This window comes from Ambystoma mexicanum, chromosome 1p (assembly GCF_040938575.1).
Source record: "Ambystoma mexicanum isolate Mex_15411 chromosome 1p, UKY_AmexF1_1, whole genome shotgun sequence".
Lineage (NCBI taxonomy): Eukaryota > Metazoa > Chordata > Amphibia > Caudata > Ambystomatidae > Ambystoma > Ambystoma mexicanum.
Window position 1 is genome coordinate 591,423,265 of NC_090921.1, and position 23,095 is coordinate 591,446,359.

Sequence of the window (23,095 nt, forward strand, 5' to 3'; positions counted from 1 at the left end):
TTACCTTTCCCCTTCTTACTCTAAGGCCTATAAGACATTTGCCAAGGTAACAAGTTTCGTTGTTTTCACACACTGATCGCCTCTTTTCCTCTCTGGAACTTCAGGATCACCGCCCCTTCCTCTTCCTGCTTTTATGGTTTTTGTCCGATCCGCTGCCCGTGGGAATGAGAAGGGTTATGCTTGGAAAGGCGGGTTCCTTCAGACCCACTGCAGATTTTTTGGGAATGATTACACTATCATTGTCCACGGGGAGCTTCTCAGCCTACTCAGCCGGAATAGCGAAAGGACTTGTGATGTTACCGAAGGCCCAGAGTTACTTCGTGCCGTCGGTCTAAAGGTGTTTTATACTATATCAATCGATAATCTATAATCGATGGCCGAAACCATCCTCACGCTACCAAGTGTTGACGAGGAGAGGAAATTACTGACGGGCCCATTGGTCAGTACTCACCCTCGAAAACTAGTAATACAAGATAGCTGCACCATGCGAGGACAGAGTGCAGGATTCACATACTCCAGCAAGGTTCAATAATCAGGACTCAGTAAATTGGCAAAGGGAAGTCCATTTAATGATACATACATCAGTTTATGGAAATCAGCAGCATCCCGAACACCTGCCTTACCCCGACTTCCTCAAACTTTAGTCAAACAGCCTCTTTTATGGGCAAAATCCGTCATCATTGACGTCTAATTCTACAAAAAATCATCATGCAATACAATTGGTTGGGAAAGGTAACTTAAGTATAGGTGCTATATCTGTATATGGAAATAACGCAAGTGGATTGGATAACTCTTATCGGGTGGGCGTCTACACCCTTCCCTCTACAACACACATGATTGTCGTCACTACAAGTACGACGTCTCATTGGTTACAGTGTCTATAGGACCCTAGATTACACGGTCCCTTGTGATTGGGCAAGTTACACCCCTAAACATAAATCTCCATTTTAATTAGTAGCATGCAGAGTGGACACCCAGGTGCCTAGTATCCCAAGATTCACCCTTCCTCCCTTCCATCAATCAGTTTTAGGGCTATGTGTCAATTAGTTGGCTGGGTATGGCCTCGGATCTGTAGTCTCTTATCAGGAAAAGTTATGGCACCCTCTGGTTCTGGATGACATCAGGTGGTGGTACATCTTCGCGCCTGTCTGGTCACGTGCTGGTCCACCGTGAATCTGCTTCAGTTTCCAACCTTTTGTGCATTTAATTCTGTGTGCGCTTGGCCACCTGCATGGGCCTCTCTTATCTTGACCTTCACGGGCGGGCTGGTATTCTCTGTAGATGAAGTCTCGTGAGCTCATGCTCACCTCCCCTTCTCTGGTTGACCTCGATCTCCCCGGCATAAGCCTCTCTTTGTTGAGTTTCGATTCTGCTCCTTCTCTGGTCTTTGCTGGGTTTCTAAACTCAGCCTGTCAGGCCTTTGGCCGCCTGGGTACATTTCTGCTTTCACAAAATGGAGTTGCACGTGTACATTGTGCAGTATTGAGGTAGATATATGGTTGGTGCTTGCCGCTCTACTCCTCTACTAGGCATAGCAAGCAGTATCGATTTCTTAGCCTCTTGCATTTCAAGCTTATTTACACACATTCAACAGGGCGGTTGCTTCCATCTTGTCTTATGGCACCATTCTCTTACGTTTTAACAGTGTCTCTCCCCGGCATCCATTATCATTATCCTTGCAGTTACTAGTACTGGCATTCGTGCTTTCAGTAGCCAATTCTGTTTGTTCTCGGGGCTGCTCGGGCCCTTGGTTTATTTTCATTGGCCTTTCATTAAGGCTTTAGGGGTCTCCTTGTGGACCGTGTGTAGGTATTCCTCATTTTGTATCAGTGGCTGGTATGGCTGTCTGATAGGGTATCGTGCTGCCCAGGGTTGTCGCGTTATGGCTGCTTCAACCGGTATTGATCTCCTTACGTACAAGGGGCAGAGTCCCAGTGCGGCTCTCTGTTGGTTCATTTGCTCCTCATACGTCACGTACCACGGCGAGTACCTTACTGGCAACTCGCAATGGGGGGCAGGGGTGCAGGTCATATCTGGGACCTCTTCTAAAAAACCACTCGAAGACTCATCAGCCCAGTGACTAACGCCTTTAACTACAGCAACGACATCCTGGTCTTTGGAGTAACACATGACCAGCATGACGAAGCGTTGAAGCAGGTATGCCACATCCTTCAGGAAGCCGTTCTCACACTTAATAGCCTCAAATGTGAAGTCAACAAACACAGTCTGTGCTTTTTTGGGCACATCTTCTCGGACCAAGGTATCAGAGCAGACCCGGACAAGATCAGTGCCATTGTCAACCTAACGAACCCGAGAGATGTATCGAACTGCGCTCGTTCTTGGGCATGGCAGGGTACTGTGGACGGTATCTTCCACACTACACAACACTCACCAACCCTTTACGACAACTACTTGAGAAAGACCAGCCATTCACATGGGAGGAACAGTGCCAACAAGCGTTCTCCAAGATCAAACAAGAGCTAGCAAACAACCGCCAGCTGGCATACTTCAACCCACAGTGGGACACGGAAATAACGGTGGACGCCAGCCCCGTGGGCCTAGGAGCCATATTGGCCCAGACCAATCCGCAACAGAACACGGAAACGCACGTGGTCGCATACGCCAGCCGGGCGTTGAACCCCATAGACCAGGCCTACTCGCAGGCGGAACGTGAGAGCCTGGCAGCAGTCTGGGCATGCAAAAAGTTCCACCATTTCATCATCGGCAAGCAGGGGAGTTGCTAGGTCTGGAAAAGACCCGGGGCTACGCTGATGTCGGAACTGTTGGGACTAGGGGCTAGCTAGTTTTTTGGCTGTAGCTCCTGAGATTCTATCCGGGGCTACAGCCAAAAGACCAGGGGCTATAGCCCCCTTAGCCCCCCCCTAGCAACGCCCCTGTCGGCAGGACCTTCATGCTGGTTACCGACCACCAAGCCCTATTGGCCCTGTTTGGAAACCTCAAGATCAAGATGCTGCCACGCATCGAATGGTGGGGCATCCGCCTCCTTAATATGACTACACCATCGTCCAAAAACCAGGAGGCAAAGCAAATCCGGCTGATTACCTTTCAAGACACCCAGACAAAACCCCCGAGACCAAGATGCAAGTGAAGCAGAGGACTATATCGCATACCTGTCCCTGAAGGCCCTTCCCCCAGCAATCACAATGAAACAATTTGGGGAATGCAGCTTTGCCGACCCCACAATAAGGGCAGCCGTTCAACTAACAAACGCCAACAGGTGGCGACAGGTAGCCATGGAACACTTTGAACCGGGGCTGGCGGAGCAGACAGGAGAGACCTATCAAGAATAGCGAAGATACATGGGGAACTGGCCACGACAAGCCAAGGAATGTTACTGATAGGAAACAGACTAGTCATGATTGTGCACAAGAGGCACCGTGGCATAGCCAACACCAAGAAGGTACTACGCAATCAAGTCTGGTTCCCACACATGGACACAATAGTCGAGGACACGCTGAAGCACTGTTACCCATGCCAAATAAATGCGTCAAGCTCGCCCCCATGCCCACTCCAGACAGTCCCCCTTCCTGAGGGACCGTGGCAACGAGTAGCATAAGACATTTACGGCCCGCTGGAAGAAGGAGGCTACCTCCTAGTATCAACTGATGCATACACAAGATTCCCCCTATTGAAACACGTGCAGTCAACGGCATCCCATCTGGTTGTAGCCATGGTAGACAAACTGTTCAGCATATGGGGTGTCCCCAACATTGTGAAAATAGACAATGGCCCACCTTTGCAAGGGCAGGAATTGGGAAGTTCGCAGCGCACCTGGGATTCCACCACCAGAGGATCACGCCACTATGGCCCCAAGCGAGTGGCACGGTGGAGCGCTTTATGGCTAACTTCAAGCGGACGCACCAAAAGGCGGCAGTGGATCAAACATCCATGCCCCAAGCCATCTCCCAGATGCTGAGAAGCTATCGGCACACACCCCATGAGGCGACTGGCCGGACCCCAGCAGAACTGATTATCCAATACAAACCACGGAACAGACTGAAACAGCTGGAAGACTACACCCAAGCAGAAAATGCCGAAATACAAAGGAGAGAAGCTGAGAAAAGAAAGAAAGCCAAAGAGTGGGCCGTCCAGAAACAGAGAGCCAGAGTCCCCTAAATTCCCATAGGCGAAATCGTGCTAGTCAGACAAGCCCAGAGCAGAAAGATCGATTCCCGATACAGACCGGAGCCCCTCGTGATGATCACCGCCATGTGAGAACAAGGTGAAATAACAAGGAATGCATTGTTTTTCCGGAAGATGTTCCAGGAGAACCCGGAGGAAGGCGTACCCCTGGAAGAGGAGGAACCCGAAAGCCAAGAGACAACCTCTGAACCGCCCGAACCGCCTGAGGACCCTCCGCCACAGGCACTGGACGGTGACCCAGGCAACCCGCCCGGTCGACCCCAGCCACTATCAAGGAAGCCTGCCCGCCTCATTGAAGAAATGTAGGCCCTGAACTTCCATGATAAGTAAGGGGGGGGGTTGTTATGAAGTAAAGGGCAAGGGAAAGTGAAACCAGGAACGGGGAGGGAGGAGGTTTGGAGGAGGGAAGGGAGAGCAGGAAGCAAGTCAGTTTTGTGATCGGAATAAAGGAGTTAAGACGTGCCATCTTGTCTGCGCTTCATTGCACGAATGGGCCAGGGCAGGACATAACAGCTCCCACAGCTGCCACACTGGGACTCTCCGATTCAATTTGATGAATCTAAATTGCTTTTCATTGATCAATGGTTGTAAGTATAGTGTTGGTCTCTGTCATGTGTGTTATAATGTATGATTTATACAGGCCTGAAGAGGACCTTGTAAATCGAAACATGTGTTGGCTGTTGTATTGGATTTCGAAATTTCATCCAATAAATATGGAAGTCAGATAGTCATTGTTATCTAATGGTTTAACCGATTCCACTTGGCCTGAAATATAAAGTACTGCGTTTCAGTGGCAGTGCAATGAGTGCAATGTACCACAATAACCATTTTCTCGTACAATTGTTCAGTGGGACAGTGGGCTAAGTCACTCCTGTGTCCACACCAGCGCTGGCCACCAATGTGTTGAGTTTACTAGTAGGCGGAATCGTTTAAACCTTGGAAAGGCATGTTTGTTATTTTGTAATGGTTCTGTAACAATGATGAATGTATTGAAACTGTGGAGCACCTCTTTATTGTATGTCTGAATCTTGTACTTTTGAGATGGAAGTAATTGAATCAGTTTTTGTATGAGTTGAGCTCTATTGCACAGACACATGTCTTAGTAGCCGGGAAACAGGTATCCTCAGCAATTAATGCTATTAGGTTTGCAAATGAAAGAATGTTAAGCAATGGTCTTATGCTTTATGAATTGATGTAATTTGAATTGTTAGCTAGACAAATGTATGTACATATTTGGTGCTTCTTTTTATGGATCTTTATCTGTTGATGTTTATCTGGAGTAATGTATACCTTATTGGTATTATCTGTTTACTTCCTTATTTCATATAACTTGTGTATGTGTAAGGTTTGCTTGCAAACCAAAAACACAATAATACATTACAAAACTGAATGTAAGTAAGTCTGCTGTCATGGTCTCTTCAACTAAAACTGTTGCTTGTCATATTTCCTTTTATTTATAGGCTAAAGGAATACCAAAAGTAAACACATTTCATTAAATAAGGTTGAGACTCTCACCTACACTTTCGAACCAGAAATATGAAATGAAGCAGTTATGTCGGAAAAATAGGCAGGGATTATTTAATTTGACACTAAATCTTAACATGCAAGCTGCTACAATTATGCTTAGGGTATATGAGGCTAAACTTCACACTGTTTCACTCTATGGATCAGAAATCTGGGGCTTTACTTACAATGGAGGGAACCTACAACTCACACAACATGTATTTATTTGAAGGTTGCTGGGTTTCTCTCCAGATTGAAATTCATGTGCTCCAAAGCCCTGGGCCCAGTAATCAAAAGGTTCTGGAGCTATATGTATTTCTATTCCCCTCTAAGCTCATGCTTCTAGACCCTCCAGTTGGCTTTAGGACAGCATAGAGCATTCCCCCCCCCTTTAAACTCTTCCCCCTTCACTTCAAGGGCACTGTACTAAACTGAGTGCGCTCTTATCTCTCTGGCCACTCTGTCGCCTCCATGTCACAGGATGCAGCAGCTCCTCCCCAACACATCCTTCCCATGGGGATTCCTCAAAGATCCGTATGAGGAGCGCTTCCCTTCACCTTACGCATCTTCTCCCTTGGTAAACTCATTTTACTATTATCTCTTTGCTGACGATATCCAGATATTCATTTCCTTCCCCTTTCCTCCCCTCTTTTGGACCAACAATCTCTAAATGCATTCCTAACTTCCTAACCAGCATGTGCCACTGGGTGGGTCTACTCTGCCTCTTACTAAACTCCTTTAAGACAGAAGTCATATTTCCTCCACACCCAACGTGAACTCCTCTTTCTCCTCACCATCTTTTCCCCTCTGATTTCCTCAGACCTTCACTGTAGGTTTGCAACCTTGGGGTTCCCGTTGAGTGTGTCCCAATACCCTACCAGCTCATTACTGCCACTGCACTTTAGACAAATCACATCATACCACTCAACTAAAACCATAACCTCTACTTTTGTGCTTAAGTTTTGCTTTTGGATATATTTGAAGGGCTGGGTTTTAAACTGGAATCAGAAATGGCTAACAATAACATTATCTGATGGGCGGCCATTCTCCTGAAGGTTGCCTGTGCAATAGCACAAAGTGAAGAAAAGGGGTTTTAGTTGAGTGGTTTGAGGTGTGTTTAGGAGATTGAGTCTGGCTGTAGTGGCAGTAATGAAGGCTTTTGGTCCTTAGCTGCACACCTTGGCTGGGCACGAAGTGGAGGCTCAAAAACAAGGGAAGCAGTGTTGCAGATCGTCTCCACACTTACTGACAGCATTGAGTCCATGCTGTTGTGGGACCAGGGAGCTTTGCTTTTGAGGCAAGACTCTCAGATGTTGCACAGGATCCACGGCAAACTGGACTACTGTGCAAACCTACTTCCTAATCTACCCCACTACTCGTTTGCCTCCGTCAACAAAGTCCTCAGCTTTGTGACATCCACAGTTTTCAACCTACCCAGATCCTGTCCCACCTATACCTACCATCACCATGCTGGATCCACTCTCCATGCGCAATTACTCTCTCTTTAAATTCCTGCTCCTCATCTACAAATGTATCCATGGTATTGACACCACTCACTGAATGCATTTCACTGTACTCTCCTTGTCTAACCCTCTCCTCCTTATCTCTTCACAACCTTTCAGTCCCCCATACCCATGTGTCTCATCCCACTTTCACAACATTTCCCTGCTTGCCCCACTTTACTGGAATGCTCAAACCCCACCTGCTAGTGAAGGAAGGAGCCTCCCAACCACCCAGCCTACCTATCTAAAGTCACCCGTCCACCCACCTCTCCTTCATTCTTTCCTCAGGAACACTCTATGTAATTTTGTCTCGGGAGGATAGCTCAGGGGCAACGTGTTCGTCTTGGAAGCAAGACTACATGAAACACCAGAGGTTCGATTCCTGGGTCCGCGCTTAGAAACCTCTGGGTATTAAGCCTGTTATAAATACCCTATCATATCTTATCATTTGTAAATATGAAAATGTTGTCCCCAGGTTACTGAATTTAAAACGTCGCTGTTTTGTATTCCTATTCTTGCCCCTTCACCACGGGTTATAAGTCTTTCAATCTAACTATGCTGTTATGTAAAGGCAGCCTGCTCTAGGAATGGCTCTGATTCCTGTTATTGCCGACTTTGCAGGTTCTCTGTTCAAAATAATAACCTCTTCATGAATAAATACAAATACAAAAATGTAGGCACTGGGATGAACAGAGCTTCCTGCTTGGGATGTAATGTGGTGCCAGTTTATTTAGAAATGTGTGTCTTCTTTCCAGAACACCTTGTTAAAGATGCACAGACTCTACCTGTTTCCTTGAAACCAATGAGAGCCAGTGCAGAGCTTTCAGTGTAGGTTTGATGTCATTCATGCTTTCAGATTGGGAGAAAGTTAATTGTCTTGTGTTTGTAGCATCGCCAGTCATACATTTGGGTTGGTTGTCCATTAGCAGTCCCACTTTAGGTTTGACAACAAATGGATGTTAACTTTTGAATATGATGCTATGCAAATCTCCACCTTCTGCAATACAGGTCATCTTCAAGTGTGATCCAAGTGTGCAGTCGGTAGCTACGTGGTGTTTGGTGTGTTGTGCAATCCATTTTTACATTGGAAGGTTGTTTGCTCTAAGTAGCAGTGCTTGGAGCTCCATTACTTTTCCCTGGTGAGTTGGTGGCTTGGCCCTCTGCACTGAGCAGCGGATTCAAAACTCCCACATGGCGCATCAGCGTGCATGTCGTCAAGTGCGAATCAAGTGTGCAATAAGCAGCTAAATGGTGTTTGGTGTATTCTGCAGCCCATTTTTACATTGAAAGGCTGTTTGATATACAGAGCAGTGCTTAGAGCTCTATTACTTTTCCTTGGTGAACTAGTGGTTCGGCCCTCTGCACTGAGCAGCGGATCTAAAACCCCTGTGTGTCGTATCAGTGTGCGCATCCTCAAGTGTGATCCAAGTGTGTAGTTGGCAGTCTGTGGAGAAAAGGAATAAAAGGCCATAACATCACGGTGAGCCTTCGGTGTATTATATCACTGGGTTGTATTTGACACTGTCTGTGCTATGCCTGGGAAAGTCAAGGGGAAAAGCAGGGGGGCAATATATGCACTATGATTTGAAAAAGGGAGGGGTGAAAACGTTCAACTTGCCCCACAACATGGAGGATTAGGGAATAATGTATCCCCTGAAGTGCCCTTTAAAGGTCAGTCAGTGGTAAGCCCCCCCCCCCCTCGCACATGGAAAAATCGTGGATTACTTTGGAAATGACTACTGTTGCTAAGCCCTCCACACAACCTAAAGTTGATACAACAAATGGGGCACTAAGTGAGAAATAGACTGTGATGGACAATAACTTGTTGCTAAACTTGTGCCACTCCCTCCAAACTGAAAACTACCAATTGGAGACAGCGGTAGAAGTTGTACCACAGGAAGGAGTAGCTGAGCGGATGGAGGAAGTAGGGCAGCCCCAGAGTGAAGACCTGTCTGTAACTCCAGATTTATTTGCTGAAAGGAACGATGTAATGGAGGAAGGAACATAAGAAGCTAGCTCGGTGGTAACCTCCACGCCGACTGGGAAAACAAACGTTCATTAAAGTGGCTGTGAACCAGAATTATCAGGCGTGATTAGCGACTTGTCACAGAGGTGTTCAACTCCGGACACACTAAAAGTGAATGTTAAGCAGCCAAAAAATGACAAATTAGAAACAGTGATGGCCAGGCTGTGCCTGACCGATTTCAAATGGAGGAGGTTGGGCAGGTATTCAGTGGGGAAGGGGGGATACAGACTGTAAATGTGGCCCTAGTTCTAACAAAAACGGTGTCTCTGATAAACAATTGCGTTCGTTAGGTTCTGCTGGCATAACGGACACTAGAGGGTTTTCAATAGCAAAGCTGTTTAAAGAACATGAATTAAGTGAATAAGCCGCTCTCACATTCTACAATTGTTTTGGACTATCCCCACCTCACGGGTCCTCCATTCAGGGGATCTAGAGCATGTGGAGCCTATTGTCTGTAAGGATGGGCGAGTGACACAGGTATACTGTTATACCAGTGACACTGTCATTTGATTAGGAGCCAGATGTCAGAATTCCTTAAAATGGGATTTGACTTGGGTGAGCGTAGAGAGCCGCAGTCACCACGGGAATTGAGCATCTGCAGTGAACCCCGGCCTAATTTAAGAATTACTGCCAGTAAGGACGGCAGAATTATAGTAGTTGGACATGGGAGTGGGAAGGAAATGAAAGGTTCTGATGACTGGAAGCGGCTCCAGAGCTTCCTGCCTGTAAGGTCGGAAAAGAGATGGTGAATGTCTTGGAACACCATGGGATCTGATCATTACTGTTGCAAGGATGGCCTGTTGTCTTAGCTCACAGCAGATTATAAACTTGATGGGTGTAGGATATTTCAGAATAGGGCAAGAAAGGGTCTCTGAGCGCACCCTTCGGGCAGCCTATAGATAGGCGTGAAACATATACTAGAAGGATGCCAGATCCCTGTCCCTCTTCATGAGTGGAACGTGCCAGCTGTTGAAATGAACACACGGGAAAGCACCAGGATGTTGATTGTCAACATGTATGACCCGCCTGGCCGTACAAGCACGGAAGCAATACAAGAGGGTGTGCCGGAAGTAGTGATAAACAGGCTTGAGCCAGATGGCATTGACCTGGTCATTATTGGCGGAGATCTATATGCACGCTGCATTAATGATACCCTAGTTGAAGAGACAGTGTACGTTAGGCAAACTTGCCAAATGAAGAGATCATGCAGTAATGACCAGTGACCAGTATGGGCTAACTTTATGCAGGAGTGTGAGCTGTGGATGTAGAATTGGAGAATTGTGAATGATATTCCTGGGGATGCTCCATGGACTAGCTGGAACTGTGCTGCAACCCTAGACTACTTTTTCAGTAAAATCTCCATGTTACCAATGTAACAGGTACGGAGGTCTTTGCCAATAACTATAGTGCCCTTTTGGCTCTTATGTCAAAATTGCAGGTTGGTGACTCTGTGGACACCTCAATATTACTGGGAGATGTGGCAGTGAATAGTGCCGGGAACAGGGTTTCTTGGACAGCTGCAAATCTGACTAAATTGAGTGAGGTGCTGACAGCTGAAGGCGACTATATGACAGAGTTAATTAACTGTATGACGATAGAAGAGGTCTTCCTTTCCTCTCTGTCACCCAGAAGCTCACTGTCTCCAGAGCTCGGGTTCTCTCTAGGCTGAACTACTGCAACAGCCTCTTTCTAAATCTGCCTGCTTCTACTCTCCGCCCTCTGCAACTCATTCAGAACAGGACTGCGAGACTTGTCCTTGGCCTCAGGTCCAGGCATCGTATCTCTCCAGGACTGAAATCTCTGCACTGGCTCCTAGTGGCTGCAAGAATTAAGTTCAAAACCCTCTGCACTGTCCACAAGGCCTCCTGGGGTCTGGGGCCTCAATACCTGCAACTCTCTCTTCCTAAATATCTTCCTTCTTGAGCTCTTCACTCATCTGCCTCCAATTTCCTCAGGGTCAGTCGCTTCTCCAAGCAACGAGTTGGTGGTAGATCTCTTTCTTCGGCTGGGGCCTCCCTCCGGAACAACCTCCCTGCCTCCCTGAAAATTGAGGAGAACCATCTCTGGTTCCGGAAGAACATCAAGACCTTCCTCTTTGCTTCTGCTTTCTCTCCTCCTCTTCCCTGCTGAACTTCTGACTGAAACTGCACTGGTCACCTGGCTACCCTCTGATCTCGGGCACAGGTCCCCTCCACCGCCAGCTACACACCTGCACTGCCTCTCGGGCAACCCCTGAACTTGGGGGCTGTTTCTGTATCCCTACAGTCCCCACCAGCTCTTGACACTTGATGTCTGCACTAACCCCTGCACTTGCCACTATCTGGCTGCACTTTTACCTACTGTGTTTATTTATTATATTTTTTTTTTACTGTTGATCCTATGTATTGCACTGCCCCCTCCCAATCCCCTGCACTTGCGCGAAATGAATGTCACCAGGCCTAGTAAGATCGTTGTCTCTGTCTTCCCTCTGTTCCCCCTCCCTTGCCACATCACAAATTGAAACACTTGTCTATAGGCACGTTATAAATGCCTTAACATATCATATCATATCATACACTGGTTTAAATCCTTGTCCTCCAGCATTGTATTGAAGAGTGGGTGTTACCAACTGAAGGAAGGGAAGATGTATCAGAAATGGTTTGATAGAACGATACGAGATGCAAAGTGCACTATGAGAAGGGGAAATACGATATGTTGGGTCACTTGGCCTGGATTCTGGACCAGTAATTGCCCATTCCCGGGCGCCGGAAAATTAATGTATTTACCGGCACGGCTACCACCAGAGTCATAATGAGGCCCTTCGTCTAGTTATCTACCACAATTATTGGCTGGTGTATGATGTTGTGTAATGATTTTATAACTGCATTACTTTAATGTATAATGTGAAATGTTCCTTGAACTACAGTACAATACATAATAAATAAAACAATACAGGTCATCAAAGTGTAGTCTTTCTCTTCAATTGATGGGCTACAAAGGGATTTACAGGTGAAATCAAAGCTTTTAAAACAAGCATTGGCAATGCCAACAGTTTCGGCTTTGGGAAAGGCATTTGCCAGGCACTGCCATAGTGCTATTAATGGGTTAATGGGTCACCAATGGTAGCAGCTGTAAAACAGTGTGAGTACCTGGGCATATTAAAGAGTGCCTGGCAAATGCCTAATACTTACACTCAAGCCAAAACTGCCAGCTTGCCAATGTTTTTTTTTGACGGGACTTCAGTGAAGGGCGTGCATAGTGCATATAAACATTGAGTGGATGAAGGCAGACCTGGTTAAGACATTTTATTACACCAGTAACACATTTACAGCTCCAATTAAGTCATCAACTCTAACAAGACTGCTTTGAAAAAACACTATCAGGCACTTTGATTACAAGGTCGATGGTAAGCCTTGGTGAAGGTAGCTCACATAGATGCCAGGAGAATGTGTTTTGGGCATGGATGGGGCAGGAAGTGTGTAGGAATGGCAGTAGGGATTAGCATGGACATGGGCAGTCATTGGATGGGTAAATAACCCAACAGAATCTACAAGCTGTGCGTTCCTACGCATATGCCACTTCTCCCTAGCTGTGCTCTAACACAATGGTTTTGCTTTATAGGTGGCTAATAGCCAAAGCTTAAAAGCATGTCAGACGGAGCATCTACTCTCCAATTGATTTGTGGATTGATCAAGTCTCTTTTTATCCCGTTTTGAGCCTGTGAAGTGTTAAAACGTTAGACATAAAAATAAAAAAAAACAAATGCATATTCCTATATGTGGCTTCTACTCTCATAATTGCCTGTCTTTCAATATTACCCAAAGAAACTGAATTTACTTGAGAATCTCTCCATCATCACTAGCCAATAGCAAAAGAACTGATGCGTGGTTACAGAACGATCATCAAAACAATGCACATCTGGGGCCAGATTACAGAAACTTTGCACTGGTGCAAGTGCAAAGGTGCGCGGTCACAGAACGATCATCAAAACAATGCACATCTGGGGCCAGATTACAGAAACTTTGCATTTTGCACTGGTGCAAGTGCAAAGGTGCGCGGTCACAGAACGATCATCAAAACAATGCACATCTGGGGCCAGATTACAGAAACTTTGCACTTGTGCAAGTGCAAAGGTGCACGGTATTAGCACTAGGACAAAGTTTGCCCTATTTTTGAACTGGGACATATTAGAAAACGAATGCACCATGTCAAGTGCAGTTTGGCATGATATAAACCCCTGAGCAAAAAAGATACATTTTCATTGCATTATTGCAACAGATCAAACTTTGCCCTAGTGCTAATACAGAATGGCATTAGCACTAGGGCAAACTTTGCCCTGGTAAAAAAAAATGCATTAAAATTGTATCTTTTTTGTACGATGGCAATTTCTGCCGTGGTGCTTATACCATGGCAAACTTCACTTGTCATGGTGAAATAGTTTTTTACATCTGACAGTGTTTATAAAAATAGGACAAACGTTGCCCTAGTGCTAATACCGTGCAACTTTGCCCTTGCGCTGGTATATTATTGCGTACTATACCTCTCACAACTTCCTTGTTTTTAGTTTCCACGCCCTGTAAAATTTGCATGTATCTTTTTTAATGGAGAATGTCTCTTTGAGAAGGACAAACAAGCAGGCACAGGAAATACCGATGACACAAACTGACCGGATGAAAACGAGGGACCATATCTCAAAAAGTAGCGCAAATAAAAAGAGTGCAACGGATGCACGTTTTTCATTTGCGCTACTTTCATAAAATCGCAGGTCACCCGATTCTCAAAGGTAATCTGCGCATTTCTCCACGCTGTGTGGTAGCGTAAAAGATGCCCTGGACGGACCCCTTGCATATGTCAGTGATGGGAACAGGCTTCCAACACGAATATATAACTGGCTCCTTTCACCCACGTGGATAGTTGTAAAAACAAAGAAGCAGGAGCAGCAGAGACTTAGACAGTGTCGGGTACGCAATACAGCGAGTGGCACAAGTGGGTGCTTACTTGTATATCCAGCAGTCTTGCATCAGTTTATACATCTCATCAGGGCAGTTGGCAGGGCAGTCCAATCTTTTATTCTGCTCAATGAAGGCTGCTACTTCCGGACCCTTCATTTTCTACCAGGAACAAAAACAGCAGGTAAGCTGTAAGCTCAAGCAGACATATGCACGTCCTAAATTACTTTGTGCAATCCTTGAAATCATTGATAAAGGAAAAATCTATTTACTAACCCAAAGTGTGTTATATATGAGCAAGTAATTGTCCGTGAATAAAGGCAAAACGGCTAGCAACCCAGAGGGGAGGTGCCAGGGTTTATGCAGCATACAGCAAATAAAATCGTGCACCGTAGTGCCCCCTGTTGTTGACACTCTAGGCAGGTGCCAGGAATTGTGTTCCTGTAGCACCATCACCTCTGCCAATCCAACAATGCCAAGCCCTTCCCACGCTTGTCCCCATCAATACACACTCTTTGTTAGGCAAGATTGTTTGTAGTAACCCTGTGGGAGACTACACCGCCTTGTCCTCTTGGCAATAGGTAACCCAACCTTTGGTACAGGCCTCTACTACACAAGTTGGTAAAGTGACTGAGCAGCCAGGCTTATCTCAAGAGGGGTCAATGTGAGCTGTAGGGTTTGTAGGTTTGCAACATAAGAGTTTCACAGTGACATGTATTCAAATAACACTAATACTCAAGGTTTCTTGATTAAAATAATTATTTATTAATTTAACAGTCAGTTTTAAAATAAGCCTTCTTTAGAAGGGAGCAATTGGCAACAATAAAAATACACTTCAAAATACACTCCTTCAGTTCAATAAAGTACGTAGATACCCTTTTTGGATGGCACACAGATTTCCTTCACCCTGAAGTGACTTCAATAGCTAGGAATCTGTGGACATTAATATTTCACTGTTCACACTTAAATGGTAATACTGAAGTTGTGTCAAAAAGGAAAAGGTTAGGGAAGGAAAATATTGTTAACATGTTCCTCAAACAGGTAAGCACTTTTGAACCCCACAATGCAATGTAGATTAACCCTTTCCCAGCTATACAAGTAAAGTATGTATGACTTTTTGGAGGGACAGTTAAACACAAAGTCAGAGGTTAGAAGAGTCTTCGGGGAGCCAGGACACCCAATGTCAATTGGGCAAAGTCTAGGGGAGTTGAGGCACTTCTTGAAGGTAGGTAAAAAGTATTGCACAATGTTAAAGAGAGTTTTGTTGTAAGGAGAAATCACTGCTGGGCCACAAGCTGGGAGGCTTGTGAAGGGCAAAGCTGCAAGCAACTCTGCAAAGGGCAGCAAATGCAAGTCTCAACTGAGAGAAAGCAAGCTACACATACAAGAGGTAAGTACCTCTTAGTTCACAGTACCTTAGGTCTGAAGAAATGGTTCCAGCTGGCTTCTGTTCCTGTTGTAGTTCATGCAGATCCTGTTGTTCCTGGGCCTCAGTCGGGGGGACAAGAGCGAGGACATCTGGGCACGCCTGCACTACGATTTGAAGGTCGGTGGCAGCACTGGGCGCAATTCACACCGGCAGCACTTCGCGGTTTCAGCTACTCGCAAATAGCATCACTGCGTTTCTTGGACACCTTGTGGACTTTCCTTGCTTCTGGGGTCCAGCAGTCTATTGAGGTGGCTCAAGCTTGGTCAGCCCTGCTTTGAGGGAGTCCAGAGGATCTTCCTGGAGCTTGAGTTCAGCTTAAAAATGATGCACTCGATTCTGGTGTTCCTGTCCCCTGGCACTCGGATCCTGCAGCAGCAATGGAAGTACAGCCAGCAGAGAGAGGGGTTTCAGTTGAGTTCATCTTGGGGTCGATTGGTCCCACCAACCCAAGGGGAGAAGTCGTCCTTTTTGGGCTTCTCTAGTCGATGTCAAAATAGGAGCTTCAGCACTGCAGCAGGGCTTCACCGGGAAAACCAATGGTCCAGGAGGTGCAGCAAGCTCCTCTTCCAGTTTCTTTCTTCAGTTCCCTAATCCAGTGGTTGACTCTGTCTTCCTTGCAAAAGACCTCACCTTTTTTGCAAGTCATTCCCATTCATTCACAGCCTAGCTGTAACTCACACAGCAGGGTGGCTGTCCTGCAACGACAGCCAACTGGCCAATCACCTTTTGGTGTATTCCTGTAACCAAGAAGACTAAGCACAGGAAGTTTCGGGAACCCCCCTCGCTTCCTGCCCTGCCAGACACGCTGGAGCCAGAGGTGGGCTTCATCAGTGTACCCTGCCAAAGACAAAATGAACAAAGGGACCAAACCTGGCTTGGCGCGCAGAGGAACAGTCAGGAAGGACCTGTCCAAAAAGAAATGGCGAAAAAAGAAGACCGGGACATATTGACATAATGGGCTCCCATGGGTGCTATACTGCAGCTGCGAACGCAGCCCGCGGTAAAAACACACAATGGTAGGAAAAAGTGAACCACTGCCACCAGCCATTAATTGTAGAAAGGGTAACATCAAAATGTTACATGAGAAGTTAGACAAAGGGGATACTAAGTAACCGCTCCAGCACCCTATTGTAAGATAGTGTGTGCTGGGTCTATAAAGAGGAAAATGTAAGGAAAGTCAATTTCACTTTACTACTCTTGGAAACAGTAGTTATCCAAGAGAAGGTATTTAAGCCTTAGCAGAAATCCAAAGGATTTCTCTGTGACACTACACTGAAGGTGCTGTGTGTCGCAATCCAAACAGTGAGGCCTATGGAGTTTGTCAGACTCTAAAAACAAAGAGAATACAGAATCCAAATCAGACCAAAACACCTGAGTGAGGGAGAAAAAGGGCTCACTCTCTCCAAGGTTAAAATTTAAAAGTCTCAAAGTCCAGCAAAAGAGCTCGGGGTCTATAAGGAGAGAGGAATTTAGCTCTGTAATGAGAACTCCCCCTAACACTCTTCATTGGCATTGTGTCAGTTTCATTCATTTAGTCATTTGTAATTACAATATATGCAAAGGGTGGAGAGATAAGATTTCCCTTTTCAGGAAAAAAATATCAGGCATACTGGAATCCACGGAACGCATTCAGAACAATAATCCGTCTCTGTAATCCTCGACATTCTACCAGTTTGATTTATTATAGATCCCTTGCAGCCAATTGCCCACCCTCCCACTCCCCTTTCAGCTTCCCGCTCCTTTTTTCTCCACTTCTCTCACAGTGTTCTTCGCCCTATGACCGTAAAGCACTCCGCTGCTTCCCAAAGCTACGCCCATGCTCAATAAATACCCTAATATTAATAACTAGTGGAAAAGCCTGTGTACACGGGCCAAAGGGCAGCTTTTAATTAACACAGTAGGACCACTATATATCCTAAGGCAACAGCTTCATCTTCCAGTGACAAAAGGCAAAGATATGCGAATTGGACTACTGTATATCCTACAGGCAACAACTCCCTCTAGCAGAGCATTCTGTGCATTCCGGCAGCCTCTTCTGTGCATGACGGCATCAGACAAACATACATCTGGCCTTATTTATTATTAATAGATAATCATATTTAGTGGTTTGAAATTACAACACAGCCTTCGGCTTTGTTATAGATGATGTATTTAAGATGTAACCCAGCATCTCCATTTTAATGCAGGGTACCCAAATGATCAGCTCTAGAAACCACTGGATGCTACATTAGCAGAAGTAGCACAACTACTATTCGCAGCATTTCAGGGACAGTTTCACAGAACAAATGGACTGATATTGCCAATCCCCATCTTACCATCCCCAGCACATCCCACCATTGCGTAAGTTTGAAACTGCTTAGTTTTATGCTCTATAAACCCGAGATCTGATTTTAACGCCACAAAAAAACTAAAGTCAACCTCATTACAAGGTTGCCGGTCCGGATACAACGGTACCAGTAAGCTTACCGGTACCGTTGTATCCGGACCGGCAAACTCCAAGTTGTGCCGCGGGTGCCTTTCATTCCGCCAGGTCTGACCTGGCGGAACGAAAGGCACTTGTGAGCACAGCAAAGCTTTTAGTACCGGCACTATAATGAACCATGCCGGTGATACAGGCATAGCCATTCCCATTGAGCCCCATGGGGCTCAAATGGGAATGGGGATTTTCCTGCTCCGGAACCCGCGAAAGGGCAATTACCGGGTTCGGCAGGGCCAGAATACCCAGGTAATTGCCCATTCACGGGTGCCGGATTTTCTTGCCGGTTTGGATCTATCCTTGCCGGTTTTACCAGCAAGGCTACCTCCAACCTTGTAATGAGGCACAATATGTTAAAAGGTGGAGCAAGCAAGAGGTGGGTCACGTGATTTTGCTTAGCCTGTTTGCCCCTTGTTGAGTGCCTGCACTGTTTGAGGTTCTCCATGGCACATCCATTGTGATCGGGAAGAGATTCTACCCTTACAGTGAATCTCCTCCCAGGCATTGCACGCTTCCCATTACCAGTTATCTTGATGGAGACATCTCATCCGTTTGCCATCAGCACATTCAGATTTGACCAAATAAACCCCAAGGACCTGTTCACAATGATTGCCTATTACAAAAACACGCCAAGACAGAATGTCAAAAAATGGCTTACCCCAGTGTGTTTTTCCACTAAAAACAGTTGGCATTTTCAACTAAAGGCGTGCGTGTTTACGGGTTAGGCTTATCAACTTCGAAACAAAGTGGCTTATTATGAGAATGGCAGTGCAGTTAAAAAGTGGGCCTACTGGAATTACTGGCTCCATTACTAGAACATCATATCATGAGTTTGAAGGAAAAGTGGAGAAATGGCCTCCCACAATGGAGGAATCCCGACTGTAACTGTAAATGATATTTGGATTTTAAAGGATGTTGGGGTTATTTCTGCTTGTAATGCGGCTGAGTAACCCGGTGCATCATAGGCTGCTCAGCAGTTCTACTCTTCCCATAATGCTTCAATAGCTTTTTTTTCCAATTAAATTGGACATTTGATCCTGTAATGCAATGAAATGAGGAGGAAAACTATGCCTCCCTTAAGAAGTATCCTTCCCAGCAGAGTGTCTTAAACGATTCCCACGATTTACTGGGTCACAGCCCTGCTTCTCCCATTTTCAGCATCACTACAGTTTCTTTCTGTGTTTTTGGCGAATTGCCAATAAATGGCTCTTGGGGGCCTGCAACAATTCTACAAAATGTTTCAAGGCTGGATACAAAGTAGGGGAAATCAATGGGCTATATTAGTCCTTGAACAAAAAGAAAATTATATTTTAATACCCTGTGATGATTTGAAGCGATTCTGGTGTGAAGTATTGGTTGGGAACAGACAGTTGTCACATATTTGGGAGTAAAGGTTGTTAGACGATAATCACAAGTGCTACTTACAGACTCTACGAACCAGCGTAGGTAGGTGGTGTAGACACCCACTTAGCCTTATGAGCAGAGTGTACGTATTTCAAAACATACCGGTATGGCCGGGAATGAGCTATTTCCGTGAAGTGCAATCCCAAATGATTAAACTGGCATGGCACCCGAAAGCCCCCCGTATAAGCTGGGAATTGCTAGTTTTACCGTGGGAAAAGGGAGGGATTTGCGCACCTGAAGTAGAGGCATACTTCTTAGCAGCCCAACTGTCCTTCGCAAGGTTCTGGATGGAGGGGGCGCCGTCGACTCCCCACGTGCACATTGAGCGGGGCTCGGTGCAGCCCCACACACTACAGGGAGTGCTGATCTGCGGAAAGGTTACGGACAGGTACAAAATAGACGCCGCGGTGTGCACAGTGCCTGGAGGAGGGCTATCGAAAAAGGCTCTGAGTGGAACACATGTTTGACCGAGGCATTTCATTATGGCAGATAGAGGTTCTGGCACCAAAATGCGATGTATCCATAGTGGTAGTACGTGCTTGGGAGGGAGCTGGTATAGTACGATTGGATGATATGTATCCAAGCGGTATGTTTGTATCTCAGGAAAAGTTTATTGACAAGATGGGTAGCGGACTCCAACGCAGATTGCAGTATTTCAGGATGAAGGCAGCATTCAGGAAGTCGTCCCCAGTATTCCCAGACATCCCTCAAACGACAAAGTTATTGCAATATATCAGAAACTCTCCTGGGTGCAGAGGGGTGATATCAGCAATATATAAGATCATCCAGGCTGACTCATTCCGCACCCCGCTGAGCTGTAAAGGTAAGTGGGAGAAAGATTCCGGGGAGACCTTCAGTGATAAGCAGTGGGAGATGATATGTGGCATCACACACACAGGTGTCTTCAGCTCCAGACTGCAATGAATCCAACTTAAAACCTTCCACAGGGCTTACATTTCACCAGCGCGAGTACATAAGTATGATAACACTAAACCAGCTACATGCACAAGGTGCAGCGCAGACCCGGCGGACATGGTTCACATGCTCTGGCCGTGTGCTAAACTGCATCCCTTCTGGGAGGCAGTGATTGGGGTCATGGCAGAGGTGCTGGGGCAGACCATTCCCTGTACGATGATGTGAGACATGTTTTGGGGGTTGCCCGGGATGCCCAAGCGATATCGTAAACTATTAGCGACCTGCATGATAGCAGCGAGGAGGTGCATCCTGTTGTAGTGGACCAATGCTTCCTTGCTTGGGTGAACAAGTGGATGAATGACCTGATTTGGTTGAGTGATACAGACAGAGAATACGCTGCCCTATGTGGGCAACAAAACAGGCCTAAATGTATATGGGGCCCGTTAACGGCATACCTGATAGCACGTGATGAGACTCCAGTGTAAGGGGAAGGTGAAGGGGGGTGATAATGGACTGCAATGTTCAGAGTATTGACCTGATATGGTCGGAGGAGGCTAAGACCTGTCGGACTTGTAATTGGGCCCCAACCAATGTTGCAATTGTCTACAGTGAAATTGACAGTGTATTAATGTAATAACATGTGACAATATTGTGGTCTGAAGATGTAAGGATGTGAACCAAACAATAAAGACATGCTACAAAAAAAAAGTTTTGATTTACTGTGGAATTTGTATTTAATTGCCAGTGGGATTACATGCAAATAGGCAAGTTGCCCAAACGGTTTCCCCAAATCTCTAAATGTGCTGCTATCTTAATTTCATGTCCTCGTTGTGTTTGCACTGGCCTTTGTTTCCCAATTGAGTATTAAGCTACTAATTGTCAAGGCCCTCTTGTCGAACCATTAGGATGCCTGACACATGCCTTATCATTGGTTCCAAATCTTAGGAAAGTCTGAAAGCAGAATTTAAAAAAACAATCATGTGGGGAAACGGGTCGGGGTCAGAAACGGAAAGAAATAGATTGTACGTGATCTCTACCCATAACAAAAAATATAAAAGGCAAAAACAAAATATAAAACAAATAGAAGACTCAGTGAAGGACCACTGGTGAAAAGACGTGGATCCGAACTCATGCTGCTTATCCTTAGCTGGTTGCTCGCATGTTCTATAGGAGAAGTAAGAGGATTGGGAAATGTCTTACAACTGTAGGTGTATCTGTCATTAACTTTAATTGCAGGGTGGCGGTATGCAACCACATTTAAGCAAGCCACATCTAGATAGTTCCACTATTTTGCTGAGCACCCAGGTAACGTTTTCTGGAAGAGAAAATCATCGTTTTTTTTTAGTTTTTGATTAAAAATGTTTTATAGCTCTTTCTGAAAGGCAGTTAATCCGAATGGACAAAGGGAGCTCCCACTGTAAGTGCTGGGTTATCACCAAGCAGGACTACTGTGACGAATCACAGTGGTCCAGGGATGAATATTGCTTTCTAAACCATCAATCAGATTCACACCTCTAGTAAACCAGAAGGGATCTGAAGAGATTGGAAACACAAGCAAATTATAAACCTCCTTGTCCAATTTTGGTAATGTGGACGGATCGGCATGCTTATCTCCGCAAGGTCGTGGATCGTTAGTTGCAACACAGCGGCGCAAATACAATTATTACCCAATGATAAAAGGGACTGTACAGTCAAGGTTGTGTAACAATATCTACATTATTATTATCACAAAAGACAGTCCAAGCGAGCACACGACGAAATACAACCCACCCTTTAAAGGAATGCAGAGAACAGTTTCATAGAAAGGAAAAGGGATGCACTCTGGATACTGACAGGAGGGTAATCAGTATAGTAATGAATTGCACTAGGATACTTTGTTTCCACACAAGCAATGGGTTGTAAAATGTCACCAGGTGCCCTTGGAGAAGGAGCAGGGGGACAGAACTACACTGCACCTTGTGCTGTAGGAGTTCTTGATGCTCAACAGGTTTGAGTCGATTTCAGGGCTCTTTTCAGCTTCTGTGACAGAGTTGAAGATGGGAGACAACTGCGGGTATGGCAGGTAGTGTAGTGAGCGAAACTGGAAGTACAGCTGCAGGCTGGCCTACACGGCGGCTTGGGGTCATGAATCATTGTCTCGGTGCTGGTCAGCAGGTCTGAAGCACTAGTCGAAATGACTCAGATGGCTTTAGCGACTACGGTTTACCAGTCAGCGGTGCAGTCGGTTACAACTCAGGGGGCTCAACGTTGGTAGAAGTTTGTTGATGCACACCTCTGTCGTGATACGCTGCTAGGCGCTTGCAGTAACCTGCATTTGCACTAACCCACTGAGCTATCTTGTGTGTGTTAGAGCCTATTCAAAGCCTGGAGGAAAATGCTGACATCAACCAGGCCTCTCGAACTGGGTGAGCCTGCATGCTTGCAAGGGGTTGATTGTGAAGGCCTTTCCTGAAGACATAAAACATCTAGCATTTGCAAGAGGCTCTATGCAGCCCTTGGGAGCCAGGCACAGCTTTGCTCGTCTTCGCTCTGCGAGTCAGATGCACTGATAAGGCAAGAATGTCAGATCTTCTCAAAACACAGTGCCCGAAGCCTGGGAGCCAAGACTGGCTGTTTCCAGTCTTGTAACTTTCCAAGCGAAAACATGTTTACTGCCCGGAAGGGTGAGCATAGAAGCTTCTCGAAGAGCTGACACGTCATGATGATTGACGTGCAGCTCCTAATAAGAGAACTATACTTGGACCAGGG

At 45.8% G+C, this 23,095-nt stretch overlaps 1 protein-coding gene across 1 annotated transcript in view; it reads right to left on the minus strand.

Annotated features, from left to right (window-relative positions):
* The window catches only part of ZAP70 (zeta chain of T cell receptor associated protein kinase 70), a 589,046-nt gene that overhangs the window by 48,355 nt on the left and 517,596 nt on the right, over positions 1 to 23,095 (minus strand). Inside the window, exon 13 of the mRNA XM_069649541.1 lies at positions 14,173 to 14,285. Coding sequence (XP_069505642.1) covers positions 14,173 to 14,285 — 113 coding nt within the window. The remainder of the gene's footprint in view (positions 1 to 14,172; positions 14,286 to 23,095) is intronic.